This window comes from Bombyx mori, chromosome 5 (assembly GCF_030269925.1).
Source record: "Bombyx mori chromosome 5, ASM3026992v2".
Taxonomy (NCBI): domain Eukaryota; kingdom Metazoa; phylum Arthropoda; class Insecta; order Lepidoptera; family Bombycidae; genus Bombyx; species Bombyx mori.
In genome coordinates, this window is record NC_085111.1 from 7,408,282 (window position 1) to 7,436,270 (window position 27,989).

Genomic DNA, 27,989 nt, shown 5'->3' on the forward strand with positions numbered 1-27,989 from the left:
AATCCAGCTAACATTAAGTCAACCATCTCCTTGACTTATGATTCCTGATGTAATTGCAAAATAGATATAATTTTGCTCTACCACGATTCTATAACATGCGAATAAAAGCGGTTTGAAATAAAATATTAGTACTCGATTCCTTTTTTAAATGTTTTTAATTTTTTTTTCTATTTACCGAGTACGTAAAATTTCTGCAATTCTCAAAAAAACAAAATATTTGGTAGCTATAGAAGTCTTTGGTATTCAAATGCTATTTTTTGTACCATCTGGTTAGACAGCGGCTCATGGTCCATCTGTTGTTTAATGGTCACCAAAGCTCACAGACAACACGAATGGTAATACCGCTTCCTTTCATTCCATTTCAAAAATCAGTATGGTCTCCTAAGTCACGGCCAAATCACCTCGTGTCCTTAACATTATGCTCCATAATTTCTCGCCGATAGCAACCAAACACAATCATGTCACGTTCCCTTTATCAACTTTGTAATAACCAAAGAGTACCACGTAGCGATCGTTTGTTATTTTTTTCCACATTTATGATATCGTTGTGCAAATTCCAGATGTAGGTCACGAAAACGAGCCCTTAATAGAGGTTCAGTATTTCACTCTGTTACAGCAAATATTGAGGCTTTAAGTAAATATCGTATTCCATCACTTAAGCACAAACGGTTTGCGTGGCACCCTTCCGAAAATCTTCCACTTCAGTCTGAGTAAATACTATCCAATTTAATTCGTGCATGTGTTCCAGATTTTTCTTTAAATACTTATTTGTACTGTAGTAATTACTCAAACTAAGTAATTTTTGAATTGAAAGGGAAATTTTACGCCTCAAATCACATTTGGTGCCAGTCACCTCACCCAGTCAGCTAACTGAAAAATAAATAAAAGATTTCAAAAGATTTTGTATTTTCTTTTCGTATATTACCTTGTTTTTTTTTTTTGCCCAATTTAATTACATAACCATGTCCAAAATATGTAGTTCGTGAACTGAATAATGTAATTAATCAAACGTAATTTGTAAAAGTGTTTTGTTTTTCTTTAAAATCTTTAGTTGCACATTGCATACATTTAGTTGTCAAAGTACACCAATTTTTTTTTTTTTCAGGCCCTTAATAAGTAACATATTTATAACGTTATAATAACATTATTTTCAACTTTGCGTTCATTATGAAACAAAAATACATGTTTATTTGGACTGTGTTGTCCTAATGATCTAAACCAGACCATAGTCACCAGCACCTCAGGATTTGGATGTTTTATCTTTTGTTGTGTTATGTTGAACAAAAACTTTATCGAAATTTCAAAGCTATGTCCAAGAAAAATTAAACTAAAGCTGGTGAATACAAAACCAAAAAAAGCATGTATATTCTTCTATCGCTCTATCCGTGATGCTAAAATTGTTTTCAACCATAGAAACTAATATCAATTTTCGTCAATTCCAGCTACACTTATCACGGCAGCGGCCGGCACCACAGTAGGATGGACATCACCGACTCTACCCATGTTGCTGTCTCAGGAGTCCCCTATACAGACATCCGAAGATCAGAGCTCATGGATCGCGTCAATCATGATACTTTGTTCAGGTATGATAAATAAAAGTTCACAAAATGTTACAACAATAGGTAAAAGGATATGATTTTCACTAAAATTTACTAATTCACTATTGAGGATGTATTTACATGTATTTACATTACATATTTACATGTTTTTTTTTGTTTTTGGTTACACGCGTGAACGAGCTCACAACCCACCTGGTGCTAAGTGGTTACTGGAGCCCCGTAGACATCTACAACATAAATGCGCCACCCACCTTGAGATATAAGTTCTAAGGTCTCGAGTATAGTTACAACGGCTGCCCCCACACTTCAAACCGAAACGCATTACTGCTTCACGGCTGAAATAGGCAGGGTGGTGGTACCTACTCGCGCGGACTCACGAGAGGTCCTACCACCAGTAATCACGCAAATTATAATTAGGCGGGTTTGATTTTTATAACACGATGTTATTCCTTCACCGTGGAAGTCAATCGTGAACATTTGTTGAGTACGTATTTCATTAGAAAAATTGGTACCCGCCTCGGATTCGAACACCGGCGCATCGCTCAACACGAATGCACCGGACGTCTGATCCTTTAGGTCACGACGATGTATTTATTTGATATAATAAACAAAATATACGAATGATATAGCAGTTCTACTAACTCATTAAAAGCTGTTGAAGTACAAGAGTAGAAAATGAAACACTTGATTTTATAATAAAAAATATATATAATACTTCAAAATCATGTCTTAATGTGGGGACGGCATTAACTGGGCTCCAATGACCAATTAACTAAGAGAGCCGGTCACCGCTCAAGCTTATTCATCCATCAATTAAATAAATAAAAAAACTGATCTCACCATCGTAAAAGTGATTTCATTTTATTTTCTTGCTTAACCCTTCTCCATTCTGCCATTGTTTGCCAATTTGTTTATTTCTGAGAGTACATGGTAAATACGATTTCTGGAGACCAAGTCGTATCTAATGATAATGGAATAATCTCAAACAATTTCACAAAGTACTCCTCTTCGAACATAGTATGTTAGGAAATCTTCTTCTTCTTCTTGCTCTTATCCCACTATGTACAGTCGTTCTCTTTTTCTATTCAGGCGTCATATCATTACACTCGCACCTTTCTTCCTCAAATCCGCTTTTTCACACAGTATATCCAAGTCTTTTTAGGACTCCCCCTCCTCACATTACTGTCTGCTTTTATACCCAATGTTCTTTTTGGCCACATGATAATATTCTCTACGCATGTCATGCCCATTGGAAAGGTAGGAAATCCAGAGTGCAGGTACGAAATTCTCTCTAGGGACCCAGGCTGTACACTTTTAGGTAAAAAGGATAAGCAGACTTATCTCAGAATTTATGGTTTAATTGTTACAAATTTTCACGATTGAATTACAAACAGTTTAAATAAACGTAATAAAAACCAATTACATTTATAGTCACAAACTAGATGACCACCACATAATCTATGTGTGGAGCACGTGATGCAGTCTCGATTCAGAGAATTCTAGGTCATGTGTGGATCGTAAATCGAAACTCCGCCTTTAGTTTTTATTATAGACATTTAAGTGTTTACAATATCGTTTCAATACAGTATGTATGGCTATGTTGACCGTGTAAGTAATGTTTCTTACAGAGAACCGAAAAAAATGAATTTTAATTTTAATTATGATCTAAATGGGACTAATTATGCTAAGTAGGGCTATTGCTAAAATTGATTGTAAGCTACGTGTCACAGGTCATTAAGACGTCAAGACTGGCTGGCTCCGCACAAAGCTAACTTATTCGGCATGATACATTACCAGTGACATGCTCTATGTAGCATAAAACTGCGCACAACAAACCCAACAGTCGTTAACATGATTAAATAGGAAGTCAACTCATCAATTCACTTTTTCTAAATACTGTCATTAAAATCGTCGACTGTAATTTGTCTGCATCGAGCAAAAAGAAGTATTTTTTCCTGCTCCATGTTAATATTTCTCCATTCGTATTTTTTTTTATCTATTACTCAGGGTAACAAGTACTAAAATCGGCAATCCATAATTGGGAACTGTGCACATAAACACAACGTGTATACTATGCAGCTTAAATTAAATAGAACTAACATTCCAATTTAAAGGCAAAGCTTCATTTATCTTATTTCAGCTGCGAGTCCAATTCCTGCATCTTACCTTGCCGATAGGATCGGAAGGAAGAAGACTCTTCTCCTGGCAGCAGTACCATACATCATCGGATGGATTCTAGTGATGCTTGCTGCAAACGTTCCTACAATTTACGCCTCTCGTCTCATCTCAGGGCTGGGTTACGGGATCGCCTACACTACAGCACCTATGTATCTCGGAGAGATAGCTTCAGATGAAGTTCGCGGGGCGATGGCAACCCTAATTACAGTAATGTCAAAGGTAAGCTCATGCTTTCATTAATGATAATTTAGGGATGTCAAAAATATTAGAAGAGTTCATAATTGAACTCTTACTTGCGTTGTCAACATGTTTTATATTTATCAACATGTTTGAAAATTGCAAATGTACTGGTTCCATATAATTCCTATTATTTGGTACCATTAGTACGTACTTTATATGTTTAATCTAACGGTAGATAGGAAAGGTGAAAAAAATTACTAGAAGTTCGGACCGCGTTATTAAAAATTGATTAATAAAAAATAAAGGTATTAAATTAGAAATAAAATATATATTAATAAATTCGCAATATATTTAATACTCAAATAGTTACTTATAAACGATGTCAACTTTATGCTTTTCGTCAGCAATAATAATCTGTGAAACTTGTTCAGGTTTCTTGTTTCGGCACATTAGCATATTGTTGATCAGAACAACTCATTAATAGTGATCTCTGCTTGTCGTTAAATGGCACCTGTTATTTTTAGTTCATAAAATGAATTCTTATTAATTTGAATATCATTATTTTTCAGTTCGGCATCCTGTCGCAATATTGCATTGGGCCATACGTCTCAATGCTAGGTTTGGCAAGTTTTAACATAGCACTACCAATACTATTCGTTGTAACGTTCAGCGCAATGCCTGAGTCGCCGTATTACTACATCAAAGCAGGACTGAAAGACGAAGCAGAATTGTCGTTAAAGAAACTAAGAGGCAAACATTTTGTAAGAGACGAGCTAGAGAGTATGAACAGCTTAGTCACAGAAAACATGAAAAATAAAAGTCGGTGGAAAGATCTCATAACCGTTAGAGGAAACAAAAAAGGACTCATCATTCTTCTGGGAATTTATTTCACTCAACAGTTTTGCGGCAGTACTGCGATCATCAGCTATACACAGCAAATATTCGACGCCGCAGAAGGAGGATTAGGACCGGCTGAGTCTAGCATATTATTTGGTTCCGTGCAATTGTTAACTTCAGCAATCTCTTCACAATTAGTCGACAGATTAGGAAGGAAACCTCTACTATTAATATCTTCTTGTGGAGTGGCAGTGACCAACATCATAATCGGCGCTTACTTCTTCATAAAAGACTTGAACAGTGAATACGTCGTGAGCGTGAAATTCATTCCTTTAGTTGTAATACTAATATTTATATTTTCTTACACAATAGGCTTAGCCACTGTGCCTTTTGCTATTACTTCAGAGATGTTCCCCACTAATATTAAATCTAAAGCGACGTGTGTCATACAAATATTCGTGGCTTTGATAACATTTGCCGTCACGAAACTGTATCAAGTTGTGGATTCTAATTTAGGGACTTATGTGGTGTTCTGGGGTTTCGCGGTAATGTCAGTGGCCGGTGTGATATTTATTTTAATATTATTGCCAGAAACGAAAGGTCAATCGTTTGCGGCTATACAAGAGAAATTATATTCTAGTGAAAAAGTTGTTTACGAGAAAGACGAGGATCAGATGGCCAGTGTTAAAATAACATTGTGACAACTTGAGAGTGCCTTAGATCAATTAAATTAATTATATTTAAAAATAAATTCCTATTTACGTGAAGCAAATAAAATTAGTATTTTATACGCTTCTGTTCGGAATAAACAAGATTCCAAGTAAAATAAATGTACATATATCAATAAGAAACTTACATATTCTGTGATCTTGGATACGAAATTACGCCTTAATTGTTGTATTCGCTATTGTACTTCTTTTTTGGGAAAAACTATTAAACATTCAATTTTTACTAAATAAAACATAGATGGAATCTGGGGCAGACATCTTAAGTAGACAATGCATGGTCCTATTGGTATCATGTGACTACCCGAACTTATAGATATCACAATGCGAGTGCTCTCCCCCACTTTTATTTCCTTTTTTGTTTTTGTTTGTTTTTTTTTTCTTAGATGTGTGAACGAGCTCATAGCCCGTATGGTATTAAGTGGTTCAGGTATGATAAATAAAAGTTCACAAATCGTTACAACAATAGATAAAAATATATGATTTTTCACTAAAATTTACTAATTCACTATTAAGAATGTATTTACATGCACTTACTTTACATATTTACATGTTTTTTTTTGTTGCTTAGTTGGGTGGACGAGCTCACAGCACACCTGGTGTTAAGTGGTTACTGGAGCCAGTAGACATCTACAACGTAAATTCCGCCACTCATCTTGAGATATAAGTTCTAAGGTCTCAGTATAGTTACAAGGGCTGCTCTACCCTTCAAACCGATACGCATTACTGCTTCACGGCAGAAATAGGCAGGAAGGTGGTACCTACCCGTGCGGACTCACAAGAGGTCCTACCACCAGTAATTACGCAAATTATAATTTTGCGGGTTTGATTTTTATTACACGATGTTATTCCTTCACCGTGGAAGTCAATCGTCAAGATATCATAAGTACGTATTTTTAAATTTATTAGAAAAATTGGTACCCGCCTGCAGGATTCGATCACCTTTGCATCGCTACATACCAATGCACTGGACATCTTATCCTTTAGACCACGACGACTTCAAAAATATGTTGAAAAATATGAGGTCCGAGTCTTAATTGCATTAAATAATAGTCGTCCCATTGCTTTGGAACATAAATAGGCAAAATACCGTATACCAATCCGTGCTCACTCTGTTCTAGAATAGAACCAACATTGATATATGCTTACAAAAATTTTATCACACATAACTTAGGTAGTAGTACTTTTTACGCTTCCGTAGTCATAAATGAAAATGTGTTATTATTACGTAGTTGTTAAAAAAATACCTATATTGATAAGTAAAATTCTAAATCTTTTAAAGTTGGTATTTCCCGGTTTAATTTTTACAGCAAACCCAGTCAGACTACAAAACCCTAGTAATCACATAGTGGGCTAAATGACAACGTGCACGATATTATTATTTAATGGACAACATTCATAAGCACACATTATAAGCGAGGAATAGGCGTGTCAAATGACTGTTTAATAAACAATTTTTATTGATGTGATAACGCGGGCTTAGTCGGGTTTTTCAATACATTTATCACGTGATTTTCACATGACTGTCACTTTACTATTTCGTTTATACTTTCATCATTCCACGTCATAATCTATAAATAACTAGCTGGCCCGGCATAAGTTGTTTTATCATATAAATTATTTCTAGGAAAGATAAATAACATAGATACCGAATGCAGCGCCATCTGCCGGGTTGATTTGTAAATCCAAACCATTCTCGAATCCAACTGAAGGAACGCATGACGTCATGTGTAGGTATTCGTCATGTTTGTTCTATGGCAGCTCGTCGCTAGTATTGGCCCCAACGCTACACGTAATAAAACTACGTTCACATTTTGCAAAGTTTAGGAGACAATTTTTAAAACCGTCTTTCTGCTATTTATGGCATTTCAGCAGCCCGATTCATCGTACCCATTAACTTAGACGCGTGCTAGTTTAATTCATATAGTCCATATATTCAGTGATAGCCACAACGAATACGCTAATAACAAATAAAAATAACCTTACGTGATGATGTTTTTCTGTCACGATTTATCGTCCTATAATTTCAAACAAAAATCAACTATAAATCCATTTGAAATTATGGAATAAGGAAGACAGGGTTCATATAGTTGTTCAACTTATTCACAACAGCTTTATACCTACCGGGTACAGCCAATCAAACCTACTGCCTTAAAGATGCCTTCTCTATAATGTAGATTTTAAGACTCATGTTAAAAAATGTACCTCGTGTTGAATGGTGTATTTATTATAATTTAGTCATAAGTTTAATCGACTCTAGATCGAAATCAATAATTTGTCTGTACATCGACATACATATGTATCTACAACAGCTTATTAAAAATCATAATCAAATGTATTTAGACGGCTGATCATTTTCATATGCAACCGAAGACGCAGTTCTCCACAGTTGCTGATCTAATTTGAATTAATTCTATGTCTCGTCTAACAATAAATATTTAAAAAACACAAAAAAATCCGTCTCGAATTGAGAATTGCTTTTATAATGTTAAAAAATATATATTTACAAATTCGCGCGTACAAATTCCCAAACACGCGCTTGTACATATTATTATAATAGCATTTTTACAGTCATGATTCAAAGGTAGAGTATGGTTCAATCTCGTGTTTATGTTATTAATATCTGATTCCGTCACTTACAACACTTTACAGTCTTCTTACTCACGGAACACTGGCAAGGTACACCGCCTTTTATTCAGCTAATGGAAAGCATAATAAGCCTGTTATTTATAGTCAAACAACATCATTTTCGAATACTTACACGTTTCAAAATTTAATAGTTAAAACTATTTGGAGTTGAATTTATTTATTTTTTTCTTTTATTTTTGTTACGATCTTATGTTAAGAGAATATCTGAGCTTATGCCTACTAAAAAGTGAGTACTGGCACCCACCATAGAAGATTCAGCTCCCAATTGTATTAATCCTCAAAACAGTATGTTGTTTTTTTCATTTCGAAATACAAACGCGGTAGCTATACTAAACGACAACAAGCACTAAAGACCTAACTTTTTTTTTAATGTCCTTGTAGGCAGACGAGCATACGGCGAGTGGTTACCGTCGGCCATGGACTTTAGCAATGCCAGGCGCAGACCAAAGCCGCTGCCTACCATTAAGTATTTTTTGCGAATATTTTACTATTTTCGTGGTGACAGCTATGAGCTTATTGTGTGGTGTATTCTTGCTCCTCATAGAAGGTATATTAAAACTCTTCCCAAAGCCAAAAAACAAGAGTTTCTGTTTTAAGTCAAGGTGATAACAATATTCATTTTCATTCAACTAACTTTCCTATTTTAAAAGTTTAAAATTTTACTGGACCACAAACTAATGGCAAATCATCAACTTTACATCAGAATAATATAATTGCAATGTTGTTGTGTTTAGTTGTATTTCCATTTTATAGATAAGTATTTGAATATTAAAAAATATCGAAAACACTTACATTGTTAGTACTTTTAGTTAAAAATGTCATCAATCTTAGCTATTTACAAGTAGGATAATAGTTGAATCCGCGAGTTTTGTAGAACTAAAGAAACTGTCACAAATAAATACACAATAACGAATCTCTAATGTTTGAATTACAGGAATCATATCGAATTTATTTAAGTGAACAAATGTTTAAGTCTTTACAATTTTGCCATAACTATTGTTTGTTTATTTGTGTATGTGTGTTCTATGCGCGTTGTTGCTACCGTCTATCTATAGTCGTTTTTGGCGTTTCATTGCACGCGAGTCACATTGAACAAATGTATATATTCTAATTCATAAATGGTAAATGAATTTCACTAACGAGTATGGGTATTTCATAAACATTGCAGAAGTCACCGCGCGGCGTAGTTAGTCTAGTACTTAACAATATTATCACTTAATAGGTAAGTACTTGTGATTTTATCAAAAAAACGGCCCGCACTAAGGGTCGATACGTTATTCTTGTAACTGTAAATATCATTATTATTTTTTTTGACATTTATTTGACACCACATGTACAGAGTAAGCTTAAAAAACAAATTTAATAATAGACGGTGACATAAATTGGCGGCCTTATCGCTGAAAGCGATCTCTTCCAGGCAACCTTGCAGGGAGAGGAATAAACAAACTAGCATGGACGGTGCTATATCTTAATAAACTTACATAAAAATATATACTTATATACACATGTGAAAAATAAATACAATATAAGATGATAGACTTACATACGATTAAATACAAATAAATTCTAAAAATATTTGGTAGTAAATATGTACAAGTAATAGATGTGAAATATCTGACAATAACATTATTGTAATTTAAGTGTAGATACGTTCAGATTAAAATACTAAACGAACAATTCAAATTATCTGGATACGTTCCTACAAAAACCTAAGTTTCCCAAAATAAATAAATAAATGTATACCAGCCATTCTAGAACGAACCAAATGCACGCCCGAGCGAAGACTCTTTTTACACTTTACGTACAAATATCAGCCAAAAACGAAATTGAATTTAGCCAAATTTTTGATCTTATACCTAACACACTATCATTTGATGTGTCACTAATTCAATAAATTAACTCCATAAGCTGAAGGTGAACAGCAAATACGGAGAAAATTATTTATAAATTGAATTTTTAAATCGAATGTTTGTGCCTAAGTAAGCCAAAATATATGTATTTACAAATGGATGTTAATAGTGTATGTAAATAAAGGGTTTTTCATTAAGAACGCTCGAACTTAAAAAAGAAATAAAAAAAACAAAATTAAAAAACTGTCGTGATATTGCCACAATTTCTTAAAGGGTTCATTATTTTAAAGGGTGTTGGATGACATTACGTATGGTGTACAAATTTAACCAAATGGTGGTGGTGGTGTATTCTGGTGGACCAATTTTGTATGACATCTTCGCATAAATGAGGTTCAATACCACGAAGAGCGCGAGTTATGTTATTCTTCAGGGCGGCAATAGTCTGTGGTTTGTCTGCAAGGACCAAAGATTTCACATGGCCCCATAGAAAATAGTCAAGCGGTCTTAAGTCACACAATCTCGGTGGTCAGTGTCACTACGCGAGATGACGATGCCTTCGAATTTCTCATCCAATAAATTTAATGTTTCCCATGCTGTATGACAAGTTGCGCTCTCCTGTTGGAAACAGATGTTTGTGAGATCTATAACATCTATCCTAGGCCACAAAAAGTTTGTTATCATCGTCCGACATCGGTCGCCATTGACAATGAGAGCGACTTCCTGCGCATATTCCAAGAAATAAGGGCCGATTATACCGCCGTACAAGAGTGTAGCGTTTCATGATGGAATATCACGACTAAATTATATGTCTTCATGGCAAATTTGACAGCTATCGCTTTACCAAGATGGCCGCTATGAGCTGTCAAAGTTCGCACGTCCGTATTGAATAACCCTATATTAATGTAGTTTATCAATTTTATTAATATTAGAAAATGTTTATTATAGTGCAACATTGATAAATTTATGGATTAAGGATATTCTACTTTTTTAAGTAATGAACAAACCTCGAAAGAAAAACTCGTAATTCATTTAAATATAATACACACTGTTATTTAACGTTTTTTACCACGATTTTCAGAAATCATAAGTTCCCAATATTTCGTTGTTGTTACAAGAGCCATGATCATTATAATTTACTCGTTATGTGATAATGTTTATAGCCGCGACAATTTAAAGAAGAAAATTGTAGAAAATAGATACACTTTCATTTAACTGACTGAGAAAAGTTAAGTGTACTTACATATAATTTAAGTATTAAAACGGTAAGCTGTATAATATAAAAGATAACTTAATTATGAATTGCAGTTTTACCTTAAGCTTAGAGCCAGAAACTGCATTTAAGCGATGTGATAAATGTCTATAGCATTCCGTATTACTTTGTATCATCATGTGATTGTAAATCATTGAATCGGAATTAAAATCATATATATACATATATATAAAAAATACAAACAAACTAAGCATTGTTCTGTTATTTTATTTGTGTTAGCTCTAATCCATCATAGTTTATAACTTATTATATAGAAGATTAACTTAATGGCATAGAACATGCATTTTTTTTTATTGCCCTTGTAGGCAGACGAGCATACAGCCCACCTGATGGTGAGTGGTTACCGTCGCCCATGCAAAGGATTCTATATTTACCACTTACAGACACAATAACCGCGAATCCGATCCGGTGGTAGATACCTACTGCGAAACATTGCTCTTGCTAGGGCTAGTATTTATTTTCTCAGGTTCAAATTTTGTCGGTTCGAATTTTCTCAAATTCTCTCAGGTTGATCCCGTGAGCTCACCTACCCGTCCGTGGATAGCAGGAATAGCAGCCCCTTAGGCTACAAACGTACACCTGGGAGGGAAAAAAAAAAAGAAAAAAATTATAACAGACCATAAAGTTTTTGAATTGGCAAGTATTTTGAGGAATAAATAAAACTAAAGATAGCATTTGCAAAAAAAAATGGCAAAAGGGTCTCTAATGCCGGCCACTCACATGCGCGCAAATATTCATACATTGTACGAATGTTTGCGCGCATGTGAAGGGCCGTCAAACATTCATTCGCAAACTTAGCGGCTGTGCAAATGGGTTCGGTACTCAATTTGCGAACCCGTTTACGCTTCCTCCTACACTTGTTTACGAATGTCTCACGAATTTCTCCTCCTTTTTAATTCGTCAATAGAACATTGAAGAGAAAAAGAGTTTTAAATTCTTTCCCAGACATCATTAACAGCCATGCTGTTTTTATGGGATTTCTTTTGATGAAGATACGCTACACAGTAGACGTCACGATCTATGAAAATAGCGAAACGTCCGTCAGGATCGCGGTTCGCGCGCTTTGATGTCTGTTAAAAAACCGACACAGCTTGGAAAACCACGAATGCAGCGAAAACTTTGCATAATCATTTGCAAATGCCGTCCTACACTTGCGGGTTTGCGTATTCGTGCGAATATGAGTGACCGGGGTAAGGTTCTGAGGTATCTTTTAGGCAAAGCGGTCTCTATCCCAAAATATGTAGTTTGGAATTCCCCGTCAAAGATGAACGGCTGAGCTCACAGGTGTTCGGTTGTTGCCGGAGCACATGCACCTCAAAGCGTGAACACCGATACCGACCTTATGACGTGAGATAGAAGCCTCAATTGTACGTTTAAGGTGTTCTACCCTTATTACTGAAATGCACGAATGCTTCGTAACATGCTTAACGCCTGACATTAATAAGCTATCTCAATCCCCTTTTTAGCTATCTAAGATATTTTCTCAGAGAAGAAGCAGAACTCAATTTAAGAACTTTTCCTTTTGAGTCCTTTTTTCGTTTAAAGTGTGCCAATAATCAATCCACGGATTGAGATTGCTATCTTGCAACATGTTCAATCTTTGGGAGGACCGATCCCAGATTGTGGATTGCCCTCTGTACGTAAATGACAGTTGGGGTGTGCTTAATAACCGATCTTTCCATTGTTTCGATCAGATGGATAATATAAGGATAATGTTTGTTTACGAACGCGTGCCATTCGACAATACGCAATACCACACCAATTTAAATTTTTATTTTACTAAACCACTTTCTGTGGCATCCTGTGTGCTTAGTGCGAGTTTTTTAATTTTCTCGATAGCGTAAAAGTTAGCTCATATTTGTATGGAATGGGATCGTTTGCCTACGTTTGCCGCTAGGGGCTCTGTTCCAACTGCATACAAAATTGGGCTAACTTTTACGCTATCGAGAACGTTAAAAAACTCGCACTAAGCACACTGGTCGTTCGTGAACACGCTTTAGGCACACACTCACTTCAAATGAAAATGAAATCGATGGCCCAAGCATCACTGGGCGCAAAAACAGGGGTGATATTATGTACCTACTGGACTACGGTCGGTTTCATATGTTCATTGTCCAAGAAAACTTTTTTAATATATTTTTTTATTGCTTATATAGGTGGACGAGCTCACAGTCCACCTGCTGTTAAGTGGTTACTGGACCCCATAGATATCTACAACGTAAATGCGCTACCCACCTTGAGATATAAGTTCTAAGATCTCAGTATACTTACAACGGCTGCCCTACCCTTCAAACCGAAACGCATTACTACTTCACGGCAGAAATAGGCAGGGTGGTGGTACCTACCCGCGCGGACTCACAAGATGTCCTACCACCAGTAAATATACTCATTATGTAAAAAAGGAAGGAAGGATTCGCCGGTTTTTCTGTAAATCCTAAGGGTTAATTTCTTATTATGTTCAACGAGTTGGTAAAATAAAAAGACACTTAATCTAAATAAATCTTTAAACAGCCTGTTGAAATAAAATCAATAGTCGCCTTTGTCTATCACGCCTACTTATTCTAAATTAAACAACCAATTTTTAAACAATTTCTATTAAAACAAGAAAGCTAAACATTCAACAACAACTGTCCATTCATGGTAAAACATAAAACAGCTTAGTACAAAGCCAACATTATCCATTCAAATAAATAACAATGAATCACTGTGGTATAAAAATAATTGCTTTTTCAAGTTCTCGTGTTTATTCTCACATGACTAAAACAAATATAAAATGAAACTTTCCTTCAGTAAATAGATAATATCATTATGTAAATGGGATAATCCCATTTAAACGGTTTTATAAAAGACGAATGCCTACTTATAGGTAAAGATACTACTTCTTCCATTTCCAATTTACATAATTCTGTTATGTATTAGTTATATTAGAAAATTAAAACATTGCGGTGTTTACTACTTAATACGTGACTCGACCGAATCATACAACGATACACATTAATTATGGTTTTCGTCAGTTTGTCTTCCTGTTTATTTATTCGGAGTAATCTACAAAACTGCTGAACCGAATGTGACGGAACTTTCCTTGTCAAATAAACGATTCTCGAGTATGTTTGCTGTTGCCAAGTAACACACGTTCACGTAGCGCACTGAGCAGCGCTCTGTGTGCTTAGTGCGAGTATTAGCCCACTGAGTTTCTCGCCGGATCTTCTCAGTGGGTCGCGTTTCCGATCCGATTGTAGATTCTGCGAACCACTGCTCTTGCTAGGGTCAGTGTTAGCAACACTCTGGTTTGAGCCCCGTGAGCTCACCTACACACGTTAGGGCGAAGCTGAAACAGCCTCTCAAGGCTACCAGCAAAGGTAAAAAAAAAAAAAAATCGAGTTTTTTAACGTTCTCGATAGCGTAAAAGTTAGCTCATATTTGTATGGAATGGGATCGTTTGCATACGTTTGCCGCTAGGGGCGCTGTTCCAACTGCATACAAAGTTGGATTAACTTTTACGCTATCGAGAACGTTTAAAAACGCGCACTAAGCACACTGCTGCGTGTAAATATTATGTTGTCGTCCTCCGGCGGTACTTCAGCTTTTTCAAATATTTATGAACTTACACAATACGTGTCAGATCAGACTGGCCACCTGTTCAGTAGTTATTAAATCAGTTCGCTTGTACCTGATCGCTCCAGATGTATTACTACGTCCAATGATGAATAAAATAAACGTGAATCGGTCGGAAATGCGATAGGCGTGTCCTTATCGCTATGTTATTTATTAATAAAACTGAAGACATCGTAAACCGCTTGTTGACTTTTGTTGAAGCATGATTCAATATTGTTTGTTTCCATTCCATAACAGTTAATAGTTTGCTAACAGAAATAACTGTTTATTTACAAAGTTAACAGTAATGTGACGATATTGTGATCACTTTGATAATATGAAATAATTCATTGCGAATGCTTTTAAACACATATTTTTTACATTATTTCTTACAATACAAAAATCGAAATTAACAACACTTATAGTCATAGAATGATGAACTTTCAAATTTTCCCATTTTTTCACAGTCATGATAGGTAGACGACGAACATACGACACACCTTATATTAAGTAATAATTGCTCATGGACATCAACAAAGCCGGAGGCAGAGGCAAGGCGTTGCCGTACTGAAACTAAAGACCACGAATAAGCCTCAACCGGCTATGTACATCATATAGGGCTTATAGGCGATCTAATTTGGATTTGATTTTATGAGGTCACGCCCCACCCGGTCCTAAGTAATAGTATGTAATTCCAGAGCCATATATGTATATTACAACGTGAATGCCGCCCCCGTATTGAGACATGAGGTCGAAATCTGAATTCTATTGTACAACAGCTGTCTCAACCTTCAAACCGAACGAATGATTGCTTCACCCCAGAAATACGCAGGCGTACTTCTGGCTCTGTATGCTTACACCCTGTGTAATCAAATTTCAACCTATCTACTGCGATTTTACAACCTAACTACAAATTACGAATATAGGCTTATCATAATAATAGATATAAAATTTACCTAGCAACACACACAATTAAATTCAATACAGGCTTACTTACCACAAAAGTAAAGTTTATTACTCACATAAGAAACAGCGACAGTATTTTCCAACAGTATTTATTATCTAATATGCCTTGAGTTCGGAGATAATACGCGTGTTGGGATGTTATACCTTCCTGATATGGTAAGTATACAATTTTTATCACTGGAGGGGCGAAAGTTCATTGAATGTAGAAAAAAAGTAAATATAAGAAACATGTTCGAAAAGTTAAAAAAACTGTGTAAGGCCCCAGTGAACCATAGGGATGGAGCCATATTATACCAGGGTCGATAACTTTTGAAACAAACGAACAAAAAAATTGGTACGTGGCAAGAAAGACCTTTGGAAACGCACTGTCGATGACCGCAGTGGCTCCAGGTAGTATGGATGAACTCTACTCCGGTGGCGGGCGGTGCGATGGTAAAAACGAGATGCCGGTATCATCTCGATATCAATAATATAATATAAGAAATATCAATTCCTCAGAGCACTCCCCATGGAACATTCTTCATGTCTTCGACGGGTTGAATTGAACTAAGTTCGATTCACCCCAATCGGAGACTCGCCCCAGAGAGTTCTCCACTTCAGACACAAGTTTTGATCGTCTCTCTTGCACCACGCTCCGAGAAAGACTCTGATGGCCGATATATCGCGCATCCCCCGTGCTGTCATCCGCATAGCAATGCATGCCATCAATAGACAGCATGTCATTGATATACAGGATGAAAAGCGTGGGGGAGAGCACCGAACCTTGTGGAACGCCAGCATTAATGGTCATGGTATCAGAACAGTCACCATCTACAACGACCGTGATGCTCCGCCCATCCAGAAAGCTAGCGATCCACTTGCAGAGACCCTCGGGGATTCCGTAAGATGGTAGCTTCGACAGAAGCGCCCTATGCCAGACCCTGTCGAAGGCCTTTGCGATATCAAGGCTCACAGCAAGAGCCTCGCCCTTGCTCTCCAAGGCTTCAGCCCACCTGTGAGTAAGGTATACAAGAAGATCGCCAGCTAAACGACCGTGACGGAAACCGTACTGTCGGTCACTGATCAGCTGGCGATCTTCAAGATACTTCAGGAGTTGTGTATTTATTATTCGCTCCATCACCTTGGAAAGGAAATTATCGCGATAGGCTTATAGCTCGACGGGTCCGACCGGTCACCCTTCTTGGGGATAGGGTGGACGTGAGCGGTCTTCCATGAAGACGGAACCCTGTTAGTGCAATAAGAGAGGCGATACAAACGCGTTAGCGCAGGCGTCAGCTCAGGGGCGCACTTTTTCAGAACCACTGCGGGGATGCCCTCTGGCCCACTCGACTTATGGACGTCCAGGAGTCGGAGCTCCCGCCTGACTGCATACTGTGTGAAGCAGATTTCCGGCAGGGAGCTATCACACCGAGGGATGTTCGGTGGTGTGGCACCCCTGTCGTCCACAGTCGAGTTCGAGGCGAAGAGTTTGACCAGAAGGTCAGCCTTCTCTTTCGCACTATGGGCCAGAGTGTTATCGGACTTGCGCAGTGGTGAGAGACTAGACCTGCAAAAGTTTCCTTCTGCAGCTTTGGCGAGCGACCAAAAAGCACGGCTCCCAGAGGGATAGCTCTTTAGTCGCTCGCCAACTCTAGCAACGTGCTCCGACTTCGCCTTGGCAATTACCTTCTTGTAGGAACTGGAAGCGGCGTTATATTTCCGCCTTTCCTCTGAGATGTTAGGATCCCGACGCCTCCTGGCATCATCCCATGCCACGTATGCGGACCGCTTGAGGTGTGCAGCATCCCTGCTGGCATTGTTATACCAGGGTCTGCTGCGACCCCCAACGGGCACTTCAGAAGAGGGAATAAACAATTCCATCCCCTGGAGCACCACGTCTTTAAGACGGTCCGCACCGACGTCAGGATCAGCAGAGGAAAAGCAGAACCGTCCCCATGGGTAGGATGCGTAAAATTCACGCAATCCATCCCAATCTGCTGACATATACCGCCAAACTCTTCGATACCCGGTCGTCAACGACCAGGACGAGAGAGTGGTACGGCAGCACGGAGAAGGCAGTGATCAGACGATCCAAGCGGAGCGTCGACCACCACACTGTATCCGTGGCAGGATCCGTGGTCAGCAGAAGGTCCAACAGAGAAGGCTCGTGCCCCTCGATATCTGGGACACGGGTGGGCTGTGTCACCAGCTGGGAGAAGCCGTAGGCCAAGGCGAAATCGTAGGCAGTCCGACCCGGAAGTCAGTGGTTCTGGACCCCAACCACTCTTGGTGGTGAGCGTTAAAGTCTCCAAGAACCTCCACCTCCGCAGATGGGTACTGCTCAAGCACGCGGTTAGTCCCCTCTTGCACATGCTCTATCAGAGCTGCACCTGCATCACTGCTGTGGGACCTGTACAGGCACGCGTAGACTCGGGTACAACCCCCGTGATCTACTCGCAGCCACAAGAGGGACAGGTCCCGTTGTTCGAGGCCTCGTAGACGGCGACAACAGACATCAGCCCGGACGAATACACACACCCCGGCTTTACGCAGGAAGTTGTGCTCCAATACGTAGCCGGGGTATTCAAGGTAACAGGTATCATCTGGAGCAGATATCTGTGTCTCCGTCAGAAACAGTAGGGCAGGCTGCGCCGTCTCAAGGTGGTGGTGTACGGCGTCAAGGTTGCTATGTAGGCCCCTGACATTGCTGAAATCCACTATTTGATAAACAAAAAAATTACAAATCCATAAATCATAAAGATTGCAAGAAACATGCGAAAATAGTTGTTCTAAATATTAAAGATAGGATTTAAAAGGGGGATTTAAAAAATGTAATTGCTACAATTTTTTTAGTCAAAAACCTATTATTATTAAGTACTTTTAAAAAAACAAATGTTTATGTCTTGCTTGTTTCTAGGGATGCACTCATGCTCTCAGTTATCCCTGCGAAAAAGAGCCGTTTTAAAAATGTTTGAATAAGAAAGAATGAAAAGACGAATGGAAAAACTTTACGAATCGTGATATTCGATTCCAGGGTGAACTGTATAAATTACTATAAGCTCTGGATAGACGCGTTTAAAAATATTATCCAAACCGTTCTTATATCCAATTATGGAAATAAAAAATAAATTTAACCTTATCTTTGAATAATATTTACACACAGTAGTATCTATTGTGTTTCACAGTTCAAGAGCATACACATTAGATATGCTGGAAAACCCTTTGGCTTGTAAATATTATCAACAAAAATATTTGCGAAACACGATCTATAAGAACATATAATTAGTTTTACGATGTCAGTATTCATAGAGTAGAAGTAAACAACTGAGGCAAAGATCCTAGTATAATTACGCTGTGCTAAATGAGTTTATCTAAACTTCACAAACCAAAAACCTAGCAAAGTAATTATTGCTGGCTGTGAATTTACACCCATCAAAGACTGGAAATTGTGCAGGATATATTATATATATGACTAGTAGCAGGACTAGGAGCAGGATATACTTACAATTATAATGCTAATATAATTCAATTAAATGAACAAAGTTCGGACCTTTCGGAGTCTTCGTGGCCTAAAGAACAAGACTCCCGGTGCTTTCATATTGGACGATGTTCGAATCTCGCAGGCAGGTAGCAATTTCTCTAATGAAATACGTACTTAACAAACATTCACAAAGGCCTTCAATGGCGAAGAATAACATCGTGTAATTTAAATCAAACCCGCAATATTATAATTTGTGGTAGGGCGTGCTGTGTACCCACAAGGGTATGTACCACCACCCTACCTATTTCTGCGTGAAGCAGTAATGCTTTTCGGTTTGAAAGATGGGACAGCCTTTGCACTATAAAATTGATACTTAAAACTTATGTGTCAAGTTGGGTGGCGGCATTTACGTTGTAGATGTCTATAGGCTCCGGTAACCACTTAACACCAGGTGGACCGTGAGCTGGCCATCTATCTACGCAATAACAAAAAAAAAACACAAAAGCCATGGAGTTCGATATTGACTACAACAATTAATTCTCATATTTTCCAGCAGTTGGCGCGTCAGTATTTCGCACTGGGAAACTCATAGCAGATCTTTGAGTGCAAATAGTGTGTAGTGGATATGTAATTTATAAATATTTTATATAAAAACGGATATTTAAACAATAATATAAAAGAAAACTAAGACAATTACCGCATAAACTAAGTTAAACCCATCATGTCGGCTGCAACTCAAACTGTGCTAAACAGAATTCCATTTTGGTTGTGGAACCATAAAAGTTGAATCCATTTTTAAACAGCCTTTTCGATTTAGTTTTTAAACTTATTTTCTTTGTACCAACTACTTGATGTATTGAATATGCAATATTATAGTTAAAGAAAAAAGTGCTTAAAAAATACAAGGCCAGAAACACAATACTCCCTGTAACGTACAGTTTTATTGGTTCAATTGACAAACATAAAAATTCGTAAACAGCAAAAAGCTTTCAATGAATATAAGAAAACCCGGATATGGTAGGTTAACTTAACATTATTACTTAACGTTACCTACGCAGTATAAAATAGATTTAGAATTGATATAGAGTTGGGTCTAAAGGTTTAGAATTTTTATTAAGCTTGCCCTTATCATGTATAAAATAGGACTTCAAGACAAATTATTATTTTTGGAACGAATTTAATATGCAACTAAACAAGTTAGGTTTCCATATGCATATATGAAATCGGGCAAACACTTGCTATCACAATAATATTATTTATATATATGCGTATATATAGCCTTATCTTGTTTTCATGACGATTTTGTGAATAATCCTTTTTATTGTTTTATTTACAGGAAATTAAATTTATTGCAATTATTTATATTTATCGGTGGCTGGCTTTAATGTACATTTCTAGCGAATGTGACTTCGTTTCGACATTCAGAAGACCTTATTTATAGTTCTGAGTTTGTTAAATCATGTTATGAAAAGTTTCTTTTGTGTGACGGACCTAAAACAATCTTTGTTTACCAGTGTGCGTCATTCTAATTTAAACAAAACTGTTATTAGGTAACTACGACTATTTCTCGCACTCAACAATCAGTTTATGTTCCTGCAAGAATTAATACCTATTAATTATATTTTTGTATAATTTCTTAATTTTTAATATTCGAATCAGTAATTAAATAAAGAAACGGATATGTCGATATACGGGTGTCAATAATTATTACGTAACTTATTTTCTTTTTTAGATAATAGTGCCTTCTGTAAATAGTACTCTTATGTAATATTATCATATTAAAAAAGACATTTAACATACAAAACAAATCAGTAATAAAATAAAGGTGCATTAAATCAAACTACGCTTAATTTCTCGAACAAGTAACAGAATAAATTAGACACCCCATCCACTAGTAAATTAATATTTTTTAGGGTTTGATTTTTATTATTTACCTTATTTTAATTCCTTCATTGTGGAATTTATTCATGAATATGTCTTAAGTATGGTAGTAACAGATTTTGTATGCCCTTCGCTTTGCATTATTTATGGGCATTAATGAGCTTATAAATAAGCATTTACTGAAGTTAATTGACACTACAATGTGAATTCCGCATCCACCTCAGGTAATGACTCTATAATCTCTATTGATTTAGACTTAGAATTGTCCTATTCTGTGTACCTACTTCTTTACATACCTAACTGCTAGTAGCCTTATTCAATGGGCGAGCTAACGAGGCTCAGCTGGAAGACTATGTACCGCTACGCCTTGTCGTTTGGGGATAGAAAATATCGTTATCTCTATAATTACCTATATAAAAAAGAATTGCTGTACGTTAGTCTCGCTAAAACTCGAGAACGGCTGGACCGATTTGGCTAATTTTGGTCTTGAATTATTCGTGGAAGTCCAGGGAAGGTTTAAAAGGTGAGAAAATATAAAAAAGCTCGGAATTGTATATACAATAATAAACAAATAAAACAATTTTGTTTTTTCTTTGATGTGTCTTTTATTTATCGATTGAGGCACTACGAAGTCTGCCGGGTGGCCCATAAGTCCTTTGAAAAGTAAAATTTGAATAAAACGAACAGGGCGCGCGTGAGCGGTGCAGGGGAAGCGGGGGGAGTAACTTCGGTTTCTGGGAATTTAGTCGCGATGGAGCGTTTTACTGGAGCGGACCGTGCGTTTTGTGTGCGCGAGTTTTATAAAAACGACAATTCGGCAACCGTTGCGCGGCGTAAATTTCGAGAACACAAAGGTTTACACAACTTTGACGACACTCCAACTCTTCAAACGATTAAGAACTGGGTTGCTAAGTTCGAGGAGACCGGTTCGACGTTAGATAAACCGCGGTTGGGTCGCCCAAGGACGTCACGTACGGAACAAAACATAGACACAGTGACACAGTCTATTCGCGAAAATCCGACACAGTCAACTCGTAAGCGCGCCAGAGCATTAAACGTATCCAGGACATCGTTACAACGGATTTTGAAGAAAGATTTACATATGCACCCTTACAAAATTCAGTTGGTTCAAGAATTAAAGGAAACTGACGGTATTCAAAGACAAAATTATGCGAATGAAATGTTGAATCGGTTTACTTCCTTCAATAACATAATGTTCTCTGACGAGGCTCATTTCCATCTTAACGGGCATGTTAGTAAACAAAATTGCCGCTATTGGAGTCCCATCAATCCAAAACTTAAGCATCAGAAGCCCTTACATAGTCCGAAAGTGACTGTTTGGGCCGCTATGTCAGCCCATGGTATCCTAGGGCCTTACTTCTTTGAGGATGGCAGAGGGCGCGCAGTTACTGTTACGTCGGAGCGATATGTGGCTATGATCGAAGAGTTTTTCATACCAGAATTGCAAAACTTTTCAGGCTTTAATGCCAGGACGTGGTTTCAACAGGATCAGGAAAAGGGGCCACTTCTCACACCTCTAACACTGCTATGCCCGTTATCCGTCAACTTTTTCCTGGCAAAGTTGTCTCTAAGAGAGGAGACATTTCCTGGCCTCCACGTAGTCCAGATCTGACCCCGATGGATTTTTTTTGTGGGGCTACCTTAAGGCTAAAGTATACGACACAAACCCGCGGTCAATTGAGGCCCTAAAAGAAAACATCCGCAGAGAAATGACAAGCATTTCAGCAGTGACGTGCCGCGCAGTCATCGACAATTTTAGACGTCGTTTGCAAGAGTGCCGTGATCGCAACGGATTACATTTAGGAGATGTTGTTTTCAAAAAATAATTCCCGTTTTTTAAGCTTTTTATGTAAATAAAAATTTAATTCATAATGTAATTAGTTTTATTTTAGTAAATTTTTTTTCATATCAAAGGACTTATGGGCCACCCTGTACCTAAACTTTTGTATAAAATAAACTTAAAACAAACAAAACGAATCCGTCTAACGGGGGACACATCAAAGGAAAAACAAAATTGTTATTTTTATTTAATTCCGAGCATTTTCATATTTATCTACCTTTTAAACCTTCTCTGGACTTCCACAAGTAATTCAAGACCAAAATTAGCCAAATCGGTTCAGCCGTTCTCGAGTTTTAGCGAGACTAACGAACAGTAATTCATTTTTACATATATAGATAGATATTATTTTAAGGGCAAGTTGGTGTAACAATTAAATTGTCAGTGAGGGTAAGATACCGTAATAAACTTTATCAAATAAGTAATTTTTTAAACCATACTTTTTACTTTGCACTTAAATATTACATCTTACCCCGACGCACCCCATATATGTATTTATTTATATACGAAATTCCGTAGACGTCCCGAATTGACACGAAAAAAAAAGGTCACGTTATCTATGAACCCTTCGATCAACAATGCTGATCGAAGTATGAACCACATGATGATAGCACAGTAGGCAGTTGTCGCTATTCGTGAGCATCAGAAATACACGGGGTCACGTGCCTTTGAAACCTTCCAAAGAACTGGTGGTAGGACCCCTTGTAAGTCCGCGCGGGTAAGTACCACCACCCTGCCTATTTCTGCCATGAAGCAGTAATGCGTTTCGGTTTGAAGGGTGGGGCAGCCGTCGTAACTATACTAAGGTCTACTAAGGTCTACTAAGGTACTAAGGTCTCAGACCTTAGAACTTATATCTCAAGGTGGGTGGCGCGTTTACGTTGTAGATGTCTATGGGCTCCAGTAACCACTTAATACCAGGTGGGCTGTGAGCTCGTCCACCCATCAAAGCAATAAAAAGAAGACATTTATTATCATCAAACATTAATTTGACGATTAATGAGGAAAACGGTGAAGTGAATTTATTTTAATGAAATTTCTCAGTGTTTATTTCTTTGAATTGCTAATTTGATCGCTTCGCTGTAGCATTTTCAATTGTTAAATTACTTAGTATATTTTGTGTAACTTCAAAGCTGATTTTCCTCGTTTATAATTTAACCGACTAAACCAAAACACGTACAACCAAAAAATATGTAGTACCCTTTCATATATCCAAATAAATCAGTCATTAGTCAGTTTTGAAGCTAACAATCACGAAAACAAGAATTAATACCACATCGTCTAGAGCTATCAATTTGTTCAGCCTGCAGAACATTTATAAAAAGCTATATTTTAGAATAAACTATAATATATATTTTATTCCTACAATATATGAGTTGTACAAACTGTTTTAAACAAAAAACACAAAATAACAATGTAGTAAAAATCCATTGAAAATTCCTTAATATTTGTAGACTGATAAAACGTAATTTGTTTGGCGCCAGTTCATATCGTATTTTTTTAATAAAATCTAACTTGGCTTGCTCAATCAAGACAAGCCTACGTTCAATTTTTTAGTTAGAAGATCTTAAACTGATCTATTTGGACTGTTTCTGTTTAATTCGGATCTGTTTAATTGTAAGTGCAATATTTCAGTGACAACGGACAATATGTGAGAACCACGTCATGCACGTCTCACCACCAAAGTTAGTAAAGGAACTATGATTACAGTATACAACCATGCTATTTGCGATCAGCTCGTCTATCTACATAGAGTAATAATAATAATTATAAAGTAATATTGAATTTATAAAAACCCCTTTGTGAGAGCCGCATTAAAATTATATGTAAAATGACGTAACAATAATTTTGAACAATAGAGTTATTGAATCAAAATGTTATTTTCCAATTACCCGCAGCGCTATTTTTAAAATATTTATGACATCATTTCTAAACAGATTTGTGTTTATTTATTTTCCTTTGTCCACCTGAAGAAGCCATCGTGGCCTAAAGAATAAGACGTCCGGTGCGTTCGTATCTAGCGATGCATCGGTGCTCGAATCCCGCTGGCAAGTACCAATTTTTGTAAGGAAATACGTACTTAAGAAATGTTCACGATTGCCTTCGACGGTGAAATTATAATTTGCGTACCTAATTACTGGCGGTAGGACCTCTTGTGAGGCCGCACGGGTAGGTACCACCACCCTGCGTATTTCTGCCGTGAACCAGTCATGTGTTTCGGTTTGAAGGGTGGAGCAGCCGTTGTAACTATACTGAGAGACCTTAGAACTGATATCTCAAGGTGGGTGGCGGCATTTACATTGTAGATGTCTATGGGCTCCGGTAACCGCTTGGTGTCAGGTGGGCCGTGAGCTGGTCACCAACCTAAGCAATAAATAAAAAAAGATGATTTTTTTTTAATCTATTCTTATACTACTTAAGAACCTATGTGTGTTACGAAAATATGAACAGCAAGTTGGTTATGTTGATACGAGCCCTAAACACGTCATTACGGATCCTCCAGTGCTTTTAGGTACACCGGTACTCAAGCACCGGTCACCGTCCTCGCCGAACCCGACGCTTGCGACGATCGGGTCGACGAGTAAATTAACCCATAGACACAGCCCACTGAGTTTCTCGCCGGATCTTCTCAGTGGGTCGCGTTTCCGAACCGGTAGTAGATTCTGCGAAGCACTGATCTTGTTAGGGCCAGTGTTAGCAACACTCCCGGCTTGAGCCCCTCAAGGAGAAGCTGAAATAGCATCTCAAGGCTATCAGCACAGGAAAAAAATTGATACGAACCTAATCAAAATTGTATTGATTCAAGAATCCGTACTATGCATAAGATTTCATTTACATATATATATTCAATAAACACGAAAGAATCAGCTGCGACCACATCGCTAAAACTATGTCTACCAAAAATGAAAAAAAGAACCGTCTCAACAAAATAAAATTCCAATGCGCTATTCGGTCCACTCTCCACTCTCAACGCTTCAGTGGACGTTGCTATCCACACAGCCGAGGATTGGCAGGAGTGGCGCAGGATAATTCAGGGGAGAGCTATTAGAGGAGTCCTCGACCCTCAGCATTGAGGATTATCGACCCAAGAAGGAGGATCAATGTAGTCGAAGCCAATTAAATATACATTATTAAAGATAGCTCAACCACTACTGGTCAGTTCTTGATACAATACAATGTAAACAGAGACACATGAAAAGAACCAGCTTTCAAATAAAAAAGAATCATCAAAATCAGTTCGCCTAGAAAAAAATTCTAAGGTTACACACATAAAAAATACAGTTGAATTAGGAATCTCCTTTTTTGAAGTCGTTTAACTCAGAGGGTAACTATGTCTATTCATTATTGAATAAATTCACTTCAATAGCGCAAACTGTGTTTTTCACCACATATATAAACAATAGCTTCTTACCTCATAGTACCCTATGTATATTTCATCAACAAATTATTGTATGAGTTTTGAAAACACTTTTAGGATTTACGCTTCTGCTTGGTGTTCATTGTGGAGAAATTTATGAAGAATTTATTGTAAAAATGATAATTTAAAAAACAACTTCAGTTTTACATTCGAAAAACTATTAATTAAATATCTTCAAACTTCTTTTTATAGTTTAAGATATAAATTAAACATATCATTTGAATTTAAGTAAAGTATTTACAAATAGAATAAATATTAAACTGCTAAACAAGTATTGACCTGAATTAAAAAAGCCGTAAAGACTCGTACAATCATGCCACAACACGTCTGTGTTTGCCTTCGTTAAAAATCATGTATATACAACGCATCACTCATACATGCATAAGAATATCGTTTAGGAATACACATGCTTAGAACTGATATACAATTTACACATAAACATGCCCGCACACACGCAAGTATACTTGGCGTGTCAGCGTACGTATTCACGCGACAGTCGCCTGACCAATGTTTGGGCCACATTCCAACGTGATCGCGGAGTGCTTTGCAAAATTACGTGCGTTTTTTCGAATACTTTAACATTATCGTATGATAAACTATTTCAAAATCTTACACTCTCAACATTATTATTGCATCACGTGTTTACCCGTGTTGTAAAGAACGAAGCGTAAAGCTTTATCTTCATACGCCTCTTTTATGCTAATACTACGAGTAAGCTGAAGAGTTTGTTTGTTTGGTTGAACGCGCTAATGACGTGTATATAAAACACTACTTTACAAGGTTTTTTTACCCAGAGATGAAACTGATATGTATCGGTAGAGTTATAAACCCTTACTTAAAAACTGAAGCTGGAAAAAAATTAGGACGTCCAATTTTGTTAATATTGATTATATTTTTTATTTATCATTTTCATACATTTTTCTCAAAAACAAATAAAAAATGGGTCGTGTTACTTCTTCTTTTATACTGATTCATATCAGTTTCCCTTATTATAGACTAACAGTAATTCGCTAACATATTTTTATCCCAAAATCCTTGGTATCTTTCCTCGAAAAACTTCAAATCCTGGTGAAAATGTTCGCCATGCTCATCACTCACGCTTCCCAGGTTCTCAGGAAAAAAGTCCAGATGATAATGTAAAAAATGAATTTTTAACGAAATATTCACTCCCGTTCTTTGGTAATTTCTCAGTAAATTGGAAATAATTTCTGCTTAATTGTTTCCTATTCAGATTTATTCTTTCCTAAGAAATCGACATTGGATAAGTTACCATAAGAATTTTCATCCTTTATTATTTTTATTATTTGGGGACCCACAAAGATTCTTTCTTTGAGTTTTGCATCAAATAAACAAGGAAAAATGGTTTTTAAATACTTTAAAGCTTGTCCATCTTTGTCAAGTGCTTTGACAAAGTTTTTCATTAATTCCAGTTTGATGTAATAGCTGTAAGCTTGGTAATGATGGATCCGGAACTTTTTCAGAATGTAGCACAGGTTTTGTGACTGGTGCAACATCAGGAAATTGTATGTGCTTTCGGTTTTTGTTGCTAAAACCTGTAGTTTCA

At 37.0% G+C, this 27,989-nt stretch overlaps 1 protein-coding gene and 1 long non-coding RNA gene across 2 annotated transcripts in view; one reads left to right on the forward strand and one right to left on the reverse strand.

Moving 5' to 3' along the window:
* Positions 1-11,443, forward strand: part of LOC101747092 (facilitated trehalose transporter Tret1) — a 27,161-nt gene extending 15,718 nt beyond the window's left edge. Inside the window, exons 2-4 of the mRNA XM_004932280.5 lie at positions 1,443-1,583; positions 3,700-3,956; positions 4,487-11,443. Of these exons, the coding sequence (XP_004932337.1) occupies positions 1,443-1,583; positions 3,700-3,956; positions 4,487-5,455 (1,367 nt within the window). The 3' untranslated portion in view covers positions 5,456-11,443. The remainder of the gene's footprint in view (positions 1-1,442; positions 1,584-3,699; positions 3,957-4,486) is intronic.
* On the reverse strand, positions 11,440-27,119 carry LOC119628507 (uncharacterized). The gene is made up of 2 exons (XR_005244677.2): positions 26,420-27,119; positions 11,440-11,827 (listed from the first exon to the last, which is right to left on the reverse strand). It is a non-coding gene; the product is annotated as an uncharacterized LOC119628507 (long non-coding RNA).
* Positions 27,120-27,989: the final 870 nt, after the last annotated feature.